Source organism: Heterodontus francisci, chromosome 27 (genome assembly GCF_036365525.1).
Source record: "Heterodontus francisci isolate sHetFra1 chromosome 27, sHetFra1.hap1, whole genome shotgun sequence".
Lineage (NCBI taxonomy): Eukaryota > Metazoa > Chordata > Chondrichthyes > Heterodontiformes > Heterodontidae > Heterodontus > Heterodontus francisci.
Genome location: NC_090397.1, coordinates 48,953,460 through 48,966,457, shown reverse-complemented (window position 1 = coordinate 48,966,457; position 12,998 = coordinate 48,953,460). Strand labels below are relative to the sequence as shown.

The following is a 12,998-nucleotide window of genomic DNA, read 5'->3' as shown; positions in this document are numbered from 1 at the left end:
CCCGGGTCCAACAGACTTTCTCCAAGCTCCTGCAGACTGACTCCCAGCTCCTACAGCCTGACTACCAGCTCCTATAGATTGACTCCCAGCTCCTACAGACTGTCTGCCTCGAAATCTGAAAATTGAATGGAAACCTGCAGACTCAATGGCAGATTGTCGACTCCAATATGGACTCCACATAGTGATGCCTCGCTCCAGGCTCTCCTCGTGGCTGCAAGGGCAAGGCGGGAGGTCCTCTTCCCCAAGCATGGGAGGAGCCTGACCCCCTGACCAAGTAAGCCCGGAATGAGATTGCAGAGGAGGTCAGCAGCCATGGGGTCACCCCATGAATCTGGATCCATAGCCGCAAAGGCATCAATGACCTCATTCAGTCTGTCAAGGTGATGACCTGATACCTCTTTCCCTATTGGCCTTGCATGTGGCAACGTGAGATGGTGCGTTTGGTGAAGAGGCAGTGACCACCCATTCACTGGCAATGGGGTTAGGCAGCAGGAAATGCTGCCAGAGACATGGTTGCTCTCGCTGAGAGCCGTCCGTCTGTCGTTGCTGATGCCCACAAGCTTCCTCAAGAGTGGCCACATGCAGGAGGCATTCATGTGCCTCCCATCATGTACCACTGGGCTGCCACCAGTACGGGCATCGTGTTTGTCTCCGTGGGGAAATTAACAGTGCTTGTCTTGGTACTTGCAGGAGAAGAGAGACCATAACATGAAGGAAAGGGCCAAGACAGGTGGAGGGGTGCTGTATTTATCCATCCTGACCCCATGGAGGAGGAGGCCTGGGAACTGACAGGACAGCTGGGCAGCCGATCCATCACAGATGATGAAGGATGAGTGTCAATGCAAGAGAGTGAGTGAATGAGTGCAGGGGCACAAGGTTGCATCTGGAATACACAAGACCTAGTGCACGTGTCCACCACTGCACACATGAAACTCCACAGTAGGGAAAGCTGGAATGATGTAATGAGAAGCCATTAATCCTTCGATGTATCTGTTCTCTAATGCAGGTTAGGGTCATGCTGAAGAGCCGAGAGCTGGAGAGACCAGGGCCCAGTCAGCTGCCTCTGAGGTGGAGGAAGGATCCTCAGAGGGTGCACCATCATATCATTCCGCCACACTCTCCATCAGCACAGACACTCTCACATTGGTGAGTACCTGTTTGCGTTTAGAATTGGGCACACCACCTGGTGAGCACAGCACGGATGCACCTGAGCAGCTGACCGAGGCTGTGACAGCCGAGGCCACTGACAGTCAGAGGACTGTGGGAGGCCAGCCTGATGTCGTGCCCCTGGAGTTGTCAGCAACAGGGCAGCTGCTGCAGCTACAGCGAGAGGTAAGGGAACATCCGGCAGAGCTGCCAGAGTCTATATGCACCCACGCGTGGATGATGGTGAAGTCTATCCAGGCCATGAATGCTGCAATGTCTCTGGCATGTTCACACATGGCTTCCTCCATGGAGAGATTAGAGACCCTCATGCAGAGCCTGATCCAGCAAACCACTCAGTGGATGCCGGAGATGCACATGGACCTGCATGCCATCGCCTTGTCCATGAGCTCCATACAGTGGTAGGAAGGTAAGAGGGGACGAGGTGCCAGGAGTCTCTGCCAGGTCTTCATGCTTCTCAGGTCAGCAGGGAGGTACAAGTGTGCCTTGCAAGGGAGGAGGAGTGGCTGCCTTCCGAATCTGGGTCCTCCTCTCAGGAAACTCCTGGCGTGGACAGTGGCTCCTCGGCCCCTCTGACAGTGACATCACTGCATCACGTAGCTGCGATGATAGAGGAGGGTCCTGCACCTGTACAGGAGCCCCTCAGCATGCTGGAGCAGTCTAGGCCTTGGGAAGCCAGAGAACGGCTGCCAAGGTCATTCTGCCAGAGGGCAGCACGGTTAGCAGCCTGTCTGAATCTCAGCTGACTGGGCAGGGGGAGCATCACATCAGAGCACGTGTAAAAAATTTACGAAGAGCTCGTAGCTGCATTTGGCAATCACGGGTGAAGAGAGTATAGATGCTGAGCCTCGCATTTGTTGTGCCGTGTAATAAAGGGTTCAGGTATTGTTACTGCATCACCTTCCAATTCTTGCTGCCCTTTGGGACTTCATTTACCACCTGGCTCCCTCAAATTGCTGGAAGTAATAAGCTAACATGCAGCATGACACAGAGATCAGTGATGGCCTCCCTGGAGAGACGCAGTCTGCGCTGACACTGCCACTCCGATGTTTGGATGTAGTTGAGCTCAGACGGTAGACCCTTTCATGAGGTTAGCCTCTTCTGCATGCAGGAGACAGTTTGTATACCCCTCTGCATCCTTCTCTGGTGTCCCCACCCCAATGCCTATGTCCCACTGATGGTGCCTGAACTTCCCTCCATCCCTCTATGCTGCTCCTCCTCCTCAACAGGAGCCCTGAAGCCTGGGTGGAGAAGGCCCAAGTCTGATGACCTATCTCCAACTGCAAAGCTTTCTATCCAGACGAGCACCCATGCTTTCCCACACTCATTTTGTTTCAACATGTGACACTTCCCCCAATGTCAGCCTGGCAGCACGCCCCCACTGTACTGGCACCTTTTCCTCCTCCTGCCTTTGGTTTCTTGGTGCCCACGCTGTTCCACCCTCCCTGGCATGGCACGCTGGATCTCTCGATGACGGCTGGAGAGCCAGCACTGAGCTCTCATTTGCTTGCTGCCTCCTTTAACCAGACAAGGCTCTGAAGCCTCGTGGATCCTGTTCACCACTAGTAAAATACAAAATGTGCTGTAAAATTGCAGTCAATTGGCCAGTTAAGTGCCTTTATTACCTTCCCACCGGGTCGATGTGCAAAGTTCGCCCTCCATGTTGGCTGACATCGGTATAATGCAGAAATGATGTGAAGGCGTCAGACCTGTAGACCGACATCTTCTGTTCCTATTTTACAAGCTCCAGACTCTGAAACCGTTCAAAATGGCCCCATAAAATTCCAGCCAGTGTTTAATTGCAAGTTAGGTGCAGACAAAGGGATAGATCAACCGATGAAATTAATGAGATTGTCAGTGAACTCAGTGTGGTTGAGATTTAGATTCTTACCAGGGCACTACTTCCTGTACAGTTTGGAGCAGACTGCAGCCACCATCCAGCTAAAAGTGTGAATTGGATGAATGTCCATCAGTCACATACTGCAATTAATGGAATGTACACAGGGTATAACACTGTAGATCGAGGAATGTACACTGGGTGTAACACTGCAGATAGAGGAACGTACACTGGGTGTAACACTGCAGATAGAGGAACGTGCACTGTGCATGATCGTGAAGATAGAGAAAGGTATACAGGATCTGACACCTGCAGGTACAGGAACATACATTGAGTGTAACACTGCAGGTAGAGGAATGTACACTGGGACTGACACTGAATATAGAGGAACGTACACTGGGTGCAACACTGCAGACAGAGGTTGTACACTGGGTGTAACATAGAGATAGAGAAATGTACACGGCCTTTAACACTGCAGATAGAGGAACATACCCTGGATGTAAGACTGCAGATAAAGAAATGCACACTGGGTGACAGACTGCAGATAGAGGAACGTACACTGCATGTGATACTGCAGATAGAGAAAGGTATACTGGGTCTGGCACTGCAGACAGAGGAACATACACTGGGACTGACACTGCAGTTAGAGGTACACTGGGTGGAACATGGAGATAGAGAGATGTACACTGCGTGCAACAGTGCAGGTTAGGAATGTACACTGGGTGTAACACTGCAGACAGAGGAATGTACACTGGATGTAATGCTGTAGGACAGAAATACACACTGGGTGTAACAATGCAGATAGAGGAATGTACTCTGGGTTAGTGGATGTGATCTGTGATCCTAATGATCTCCAGTCTGTCTGAATAACATTCCCAGGAACATTATTCAACATTGCTGCATCTATTCCTCACTTTACTGATGGTCTTACACAGTTTCCCTGAGTTAAGATGATATAATTTGGACACACTGAATAGATCGAGGGACAGGTAAAACGAATGGATCACAGACACTGACTCAGACAGATTGATCCATTGCAAACATTTCTATCTAAAGAGAAAGGATGAAATAATGTCAGAAACAGCAGCTGATTCACTGATGCTGAATGTTGGATTTAACTCTTTTATTTGCAGGGATGCCCCTCAAATGGAGTGATGAAAAATGTGGTGAACGAAATGGTTTCATTTGCTCCTACAAACTGCACCAAAGTTAGAAGAATCTGGTGATGCTCCACAGATCCTTTCCAGGAGTGGATTCAGTGTCTCGATTTGTTTGTAGCTGCAGTCACTGCCTTTGGTGACTGGACTGACTTAGTCTCTCAGTCAATAATAAATGTAATTGCATCTTGAGCTGTGTGTTTGCTGCTGTGTGAGTCTAGTTTATCACAGTCTTCCTGTCCCACTGTAGCTTCCTACCCACCTCTTCATTCAATACTGCATTGGGGAGGAGGTGACACAGACTTTGTAAAATTAACTTTCAATACAGGTTCTTATTGGCTTTAAGATGACAATTTTTAAAGGAATGAGATGAACTGAAAGAAATGAATTGGGAAATATTGCTGAAAGGACTCTGCCAATGGAAAATAGAACTGTTTTAATCCTGATCCACTGTCGAATTACAATTCAGACTCACTCCCAATATGTTATCACAACTTTCACTATAAATAGCAGGTTCCAGGCACTTTACCTTATACATTGAGTGCAAGATAAACATCGACTAATGATCCCCTCCCTCCCATTTATTGTAAACTTACCACTGGATTATACTCACGTCCTATCAGACACATACTTTCCATCACTGCACTAGTTTTATTCATTGTATTATCTGTTAAACAGTTTGATTCAATAAGTAGAGTAATTAATCGAACAATGTGCTGATTTGTACACGTACAACAGTCTTGGCCAGTTCACAAGGGATGGGAATAAAAAGTCAAAGTAACAGTTTAGCTGAGTTTTACACAGAGGGATGTGAGGACACGGAGGACTCAGTTTTGTTCTGATTGTGAGATCACTATCGTCTCTCTATATTGGATCCAGGCACTGGTGCTGATGCTGTTGGCACTGACCCTCAGCCACCTATGACGAGACCCATATCAGCCCATGAAGGACAGTGACTACAGAGCCCCCATCTCTGAAGTAGGCTTTTTCCTGACAGGCCAAACAGCTTCTCTGATCTCCTTTGTCCTTGAAAAGACAATAAGTTAGCAAAACCTCTCCATTAACACAACTCAGAACTTTCACTCACCCTGCACCAGCAAAAATAAATCAAAAGCACCTCACCAGGAAGTTGGATGGTTAGACCTTTAATAAATGCTGGTGAGAGGGGTGGAGGAAGGGGATGGTGGTCCCTTGTGCAGCTGAATGCATGCAGCACCACACAGCACTGCAGAATGGGCAGATTGTAGCATCATTCAGTATCTAATACTGATTTAACACACAACTTGTCATTTTGCATCTTGTAGGTCCTGTTAACTCCCTCTCATAAATACATTGAGGTGAACATACATTCAGCTGCATGAGTGACACACCACCCCCCCCAGACCCCCACAACAAATGCTAAAGGGATCATCAGAAATATTTTAGGTGAGGTGTTTTTGATTCCCTTCAGCTGCCTCAGAGTTAGTGTCAGTATTTTGTACTTTATAGTCAAAAGAGTTGTGCCACCTCCTCCAACAAACCTGCAGCCATAAAGCAGGGCGGGAACGGCACTGTCAGTGGCCATCAAGGTCACTGTGACCCTCAGTTTCTACACCAGCAAATCCTTCCAGGCTGGAGCCAGCGACATTGCCAACATGTCTCAGTTTTCCAAGCATTGCTGCATCCAGGAGGTTCCCAAGATTCTGTACACAAACAGACAGAAATTCATTGTCTTCTCTCTAAGCAGAGAGAAGCAGGAGGAGCGAGCACATGGCTTGGCCAGTGTAGTGGGTTAGCCAATGGTACAGGGAGGCATCAAGTGCACATACGTGGCTCTGCTGGTGCCACATCTCAATGCTGAGTATCTCACCTCCTGACTCCCCAGAGCCTGTCCACCATCTCCAAGGCGCAAGTCAGGAGTGCGAGGGAATATTCTCCACTTGCCTGGCAGAATGCAGTTCCAACCAGTCAAAAAGCTCGACACCATCCAGGACAAAGCAGCCCACTTGATTGACACCCTATCCTTAAACATTTTCTTTTCTTGACATATTTTAATGACTTAAAATTGGGTGTGCAGAGTACAATTTCAAAATTTACAGATGACACAAAAGTTGAAATTATTATGAACTGTGGGGAGAATAGTGATAAACTTCAAGAGACAGGCTGGTGGAATGGACAGAAACGTGGCAGATGAAATTTAATGCAGGAAAGTGCGAAATGATTAATTTTCAAAGCAGAATGAGGAGCAGCAATATAAATTAAAGGATACAACTCTGAAGGGGGTACAGGAGCAGAGGGACCTGGGGGTATATGTGCACCAATCAGGACAGACTGAGAAAGCAGTTAATGAAGAATATGGCATCCTAGACTTTATAAATAGGGGCACAGATTACAAAAACAAGGACGTTATGACAAAGAGAAGATGCAGAAAAGATTCATGAGAATAGTTCCAGACATGAGGAACTTCAGTTATGTGGAAAAATTGGAGAAGCGATTAGCAATTAGTAATATGCCTCGTAAAACCAACCTGGAATAGGTAAAGAAATAGATTTCTGCTGTAAGGTTTGTTTTACTGGAAACTGCTCAAGGTTCCATTTTTCTAGAAACAAATCACTGCAATGATTATTCTTAAGTGGTGACAGCTGTACCTAGCCCGGAATGGCGCTATGGTCAGACGAGGCCTAGTGTGAATGCAACTCATGGATACTTAAAACAAACAACCATACTACAAAACTGTGATGGGCTTTTCGTTCAACCTTGCTTAATTGTCTATCTGCTGGAATGTAAGTTACTTAGTGTGTAGAAGTAGAAACAAACTTATTTTAGTGAATCACTCCTTGGTTCAATAGTTTGATAAGATATAAGAACAGCTGAACTGAAGGGTCATTATGAACAGGTTGTTAACAGACCTTACAAACAACCTTAGACATAAATAATGGTCATAAGACAAATATGGATAATGAAATAATTGGGAGTTAGTTTGACACCGTAGATGGAATGCTTCTGGGGAGGGTAGAAGTAGGAAGAGAGAACAGCTTGAGATGCAATAAAGAAAGGATGAGGTAAAAATGATTGATCAAGAACAGAAGGTACATGCAAAGACTCAAAAAGCTGATGGCAGGTGAATGGCATTAAAGGTGGGGTTTTCAACCCATAGTTTAGACAAAGCACTCGTCGTTTTATTGAGTATTTGAAAATCAAGCAAATCCTTATGGGGCGAAAAGACCTTGTCAATAATCCATCCAGGTGCCCAATGCTAAAAAAGGATATAAAGTAAGAGACTTTGTGAGACCTCAGTGTAGTTAGACGATGAAGTATGTCTCTCAAGGAAGACTCTGGTCCAACACTCCAGAGTGGTTTGAGAAGTTAAGAAGACTTGAAGCACCGAGAAGAGAAATGAAAGAAGAAAAAGAGCTGTTCATGCATGCCAACTGACCTGCCCGATCTGGACTGGTACTTGCTACTTGTCATGGCCGTATGTTTTTGCTGTATACCTAAGTTTATTATATTGTGTCTTAAACACTGATTAAACTCAACACACTCATCACATTGGTTACAGTCAATCCTGATTGAAAGATTAACATCATTATAAAGGTGGGTCTGTTCTCATTGAAGAAGAGAAGATTAAGAAGACGTTTGATAGAGGTGTTCAGAATCATGAGGCGTCTGGACAGAGTCGATCGGGAGAAACTGTTCCCAGGGATCTTGAACCAGAGGACACTGATTTAAGATGATTGGCAAAAGAAGCAATGGCAACATGAGGAAAACCCGTTTTACGCAGTGAGTTGTTAGGATCTGGAATACACTGCCTGAGAGTGTGGTGGAGGCAGATTCAATCAAGGCCTTCAAAAGGGAATTGGATAATTATCTGAAGAGAGAAAAATTGCAGGGGTATGGGAAAAAGGCAGGGGAGCAGGACTAGGTGAATTAATCTTGCAGAGAGCCAGCACAGACATGATGCGCTGAATGGCCTCATTCTCTGCAGTAACCATTCTATGATCCTATAATTCTAAGATTCACTCCCTCCACCACCAGCACACAGTGACATAGCTGTGTGTACCATCTACAACATGCACTGCAGCAACTCACCAAAGCTTCTTTGACAGCACATTCCAAACCCGTTACTTCCACCACCTATAATATGACTTGTTCCTTTGGCATGTGAACCGTTGTAAGATTCACAGGACTCCAAGTAACATATAAAGAATATGTTGTTTTTTATGATAACTTAACTGGAATATATATATAGTTAAGTTATCATAAAAATATATATATATTATGTATAAAGTTACGGAATTTCCATTTTTTGTGGAAAAACTTGGGAATGTATATATTGAGAAAACTAAAGAAATGATTTCATGGACATTGAAACATCTGGAGATAGCTGAAGTTTATGGAGGCTTTTTTTCAAAAAAGGGTCAACAAGAGGTTACTGGTTTTGACCAGTAAACAAATACTGAAAACCAGGTAATTTCAAGTAAACACCACAGGGAGTTTGACTTAAGAGTGATTCTTTGTTGTGACAAGAGAGAATTTATGACTAGCATAAGACTTTTCTGAAAAAGTAGTTTCATTTTGAACTGTTAAAAGTCCGTGGGTTTGGATTAAAGCAGGCAGTTGGAATCTGCATATGGACCTGTCAGAAGGTCAGAAGAAAAATCAAACCACTATTACCTCTGTTTAAAGAATCCCTGCTCTTGAAAAGCAAAAGCCTGGCTGAAGTGGTACTGTTGCCTCCTGCATTTTTAAGAAACCCTGAATGTTTGCAGAAACCTTCCATCTTCAAATGAACTTTGCATCGAATGTGTGACGATAGAAATCTGTGTTGCTGTACACCTGATGGAAGACCTATGTGAAGTCTTCTGCAGTTGAATTTCTTTGAACGCCTCCTCAAACAGACTGTTCATCAACCTCGCCAGGAAAAATTCCTAGTGGCAGCCTATTCGACTTTAGGACAGCTCGCCAAAACCAAGGAATTCCATATTTAGTATAAGTTTAGTTTTATTCCTTCTATTTCTTTGCAACAGTTGGAAACACAAATCCATTTTTGCCTGGTTAATTGTTTTTTGCATGTATGTGCATGTGTGTGTGGCTAGGATAATAATATGGGGCTTTAATATTTCAAGTTGCATATTATATACATATTACTTCATTATTGCTTAGTCATGGTTTTACAATAAATGGATAACTTGGTTGCTTATTAAAGAAACCTGGTTTGGTGTGCTTTATTCTGGGGAAAAATAGAGTATCTAATGAAAATGTATTGATATGTTGAGACAGGCTAGATGAAGGGAGGATGTTCCCGAGGGCTGGGGAGTGTGGAACAAGAGGACACAGTCTCAGGATATGGGGTATGCCATTTAGAACTGAGATAAGGAGAAATTTCTTCACTCAGAAGGTGGTGAACCTGTGGAATTCTCTACCGCAGAAGGCACTGGAGGCCAAGTCATTAAATATATTCAAGAAGGAGATAGATATATTTCTTAATGCCAAAGGGATCAAGGGATTATGGGGAAAAGGCAGGTACAGGGTACTGAATTAGATGATCAGCCATGATCGTTTTTGAATGGCAGAGCAGGCCCAAAGGGCCAAATGGCCTACTCCTGCTCCTATTTTCTATGTTCTATGCGGAGATGTGTGACTGAATTAACAATGCACTCCTCCGGTCTCAGTCGTAACTATATACATATCTTTCAAGAGACAGAGAGAGAGAGAGAGAGAGAGAGAGTGTCGTGTCCAGTAAAGGCATATCACATTTCTAACTTTTATGATATGAGCTTTATTCAATGTAGACTCCTTGAAATTGACATTTCCTTTACAAAAAAGTAGACAATGTGCTGCAAGATGGCCACCAAATGTCAGATGGCATGGTCTGTGAATTCAACCTGCCTCACAGTCTTGAAAGGACAAAAGGATACATTCCAGACTAAGACCATCCTGAAACATAAAGAGACATTGCTCAATTGAATGGATTTCTTCTGAGACAAAGAAGGTGTGAAGTAGACATATCACACCAGAATAGTACACATCCAGACATTAATTGATAGGCATGAATTCCACATCCTGGTCAATTGTGTGGTCACACTAGGGGAGAGGGCAATCTGTCAACTAACAGAAACTCTAATTTGGTGGATTTTGACCTGAATAGGTAATCCCCTGGAGAAAGAGTGAGAGATCACAGCAACATCACAGAAGACAGTCCAGCCAGGGGCTGTGGATAGATCCAGCCTAAACAAGAAGAAGCCCTGTTGCTAATTCTACACTTCAACTTGGTGCAGCAGAGAACTGAAAGTGACCACCACCTCCAGTCTGAAATCTTAACCACTGGAAATCGACAACACCTCAACAAGTTCAAGACTACAAACACCCAGGCCTCCACATTTAAAAGAGACTATCCGAATTAGATGATTCAACAGGTTTACCATAAACCACAAACTTTGACCACACCTTGAACTCTTACCCTTTACCTTCTACCTATCTTCTCTTGAGAGTGCATGTCAGAATAAATGTGTGTGTGAGTGGGGTTGTGAACATTTTCGGAATGAATATTGTTGAATAAATAGCTACATTTCTGTTCTAAGCTTTCAAGGAAACCTTTCACTGTCTGTTTATTTGGCAAGTAAATCACTCAGGGGCTAACTCATTGTTTTAAATAAAACATAATTGCAGTCACTTGGGAGATGAACAGTGGGAACCACCCACACCCCTTATCACCTGTCCATAACAATGGCTATTACACGTGCACACCAACACGTATCTCACTCTGTCAAGATGCACCTACAAATCCCTGGTCATGTGTGATGCGACATCACTTCCTCCGATGACTTTCCCTTACATCCTGTTAAGGTGATCCACAACACCATCTACATGATGGTGGCAGATGTATGGGAACACCACCACCTGCTAGTTCCCTTCCAAGTCACACACCATCCTAACTTGGAAATATATTGCCATTCCTACACTGTCACTGGCTTAAAATCCTGGAACTCCCTCCCAAACAGCACTGTGGATGCACCTACAGCTCGTGGATTGCAGAATTCAAGAAGGTGGCTCACCATCACCTTCTGGAGGACAATTAGGATGGGCAATAAACATTGGCCTTGCCTGTAATGACCACATCACATTAATGAATAAAAAAGCTGGGGCAACGTACCAGAACTGCAAAGGAATCCCGAAACATGCAGTTGGTGTGAAACCTCACGTAGATCATCAGGTTAGTGAATACCCCCTATTACAACAGCAGCCATGATGCTTTCATCCAGTACCTGTCAGTCGTTCCCACCATCATAAGACACCACATCAAACCAGAGATAGCTGCTCATCGACAAGGGCTACCTGCTCTACATGTGACTAATGACTCTCCTCCACATCCCCACCACACATCAACAACACTTATGCAATGAGAGCCATGGGCTAACTCGGTATGTTGTGAGGCAGACTGTGAGCAGCCTCAAACACCGGTTCCACTACCTGGACCACTCTGGGTGAACATTGTCAGAGCATGTGTCCAGATTTGTAGTGATCTACAGCATCCTTCACAACCTGACAATCATGAGGGTGCAGCCCTTGCCACCAGGCCTTTGGCAACAACCTCAGGTGGAGGCTAAGAGGAGCAGGAGGAGGAAGAGGAGGAAGGGAAGGAAGAGGAAGAGAGGAGGCATCCAGGACATCATCACTCCGGACAAGCTGTCCATGAGCATCTTATCAGACTCCAGTTTCCCTGAAGAATTCACACATCACTGTTGCTCCACATTTCCCCATCTTTCCATCTCACTGTCACAGGCCATCACAGTGTCCTCTTCACCAAAATCCTGAAATCAAAGACACCACAATCTAGCTGTTCCATACTAACTTGATCTAAAACACTTGCAATAATACATATAACACTCAACTATTTACCCTTGTTCATTCACCCCTAGTCTGAACAGGTTTCTGGGGCTGAGAGTTCCAGGTTTTCATTACACTTTGTGTTGGAAAGCGCTGGAAATACACAGCAGGTCTGGCAGCATCTGTGGGGAGAAAAGCAGAGTTAACATTTCAGGTCAGATGAAAGGTCACAGACCACACTGAATTGTTACAGTGCAGAAGGAAGCTGTTTGGCCCATCATGCCTGCACCAGCTCTCCGAATGAACAATTCACTTAGTGCCATTCCCCGAACTTCTCCCCATATCCCTACAGATCCTTCCTTTTCATATAACAGTCTAGTTCCCTTTTGAAAGCTTCAGCTGAACCTGCCTCCACCACACTCTCAGACAGTGCATTTCAGACCTTAGCTGCTTGCTGTGCTAAAAAATGTTTCCTCATTTTGCTTTTGCTTCTTTTACCAATTACTTTAAATCTGTGCTTTCTCGTTCTCGATCCTTTCATGATTGGGAACAGTTTCTCCCTGTCTACTCTGTCCAGACACCTCATGATTTTGAATATGTCTATCAAATCACCTCTCAGCCTTCTCTGCTTCAAGGAAAACAGTCTCAACTTCTCCAATCTATCGTCATAAGGGAAGTTCCTCATCCCTGGAACCATTCTCGTGAATCTTTTCTGCACTCTCTCTAACACCTTCATTTCTTTCCAAAAATGCAACTTCCAGAATTGGATGCAATACTCCAGCTGAGGCTGAACCAGTCTCCAATATAAGTTCAACATAACCTCCTTGCTCTTGTACTCTATGCCTCTATGAATAAAGCCCAGGATACTGTATACTTTATTAACTGCTGTCTCAACCTGTCTTGCCACCTTCAATGACAAATGTACATATACACCCAGGTCACTCAGCTCCTTCACCCCCTTTATCATTGTACCCATCATTATACATTGTCTCTCCATGTTCTTCCTGTCAAAATGAATTACTTCACATTTCTGT

General features: G+C 44.7%; 1 protein-coding gene across 1 annotated transcript in view; it reads left to right on the top strand.

Moving 5' to 3' along the window:
* The window catches only part of LOC137385012 (dromaiocalcin-1-like), a 46,259-nt gene extending 42,023 nt beyond the window's left edge, over window positions 1-4,236 (top strand). The window contains exon 6 of the mRNA XM_068059749.1: window positions 4,135-4,236. Within this exon, the coding sequence (XP_067915850.1) occupies window positions 4,135-4,214 (80 nt within the window). The 3' untranslated portion in view covers window positions 4,215-4,236. The remainder of the gene's footprint in view (window positions 1-4,134) is intronic.
* The last annotated feature ends 8,762 nt before the right edge of the window (window positions 4,237-12,998 follow it).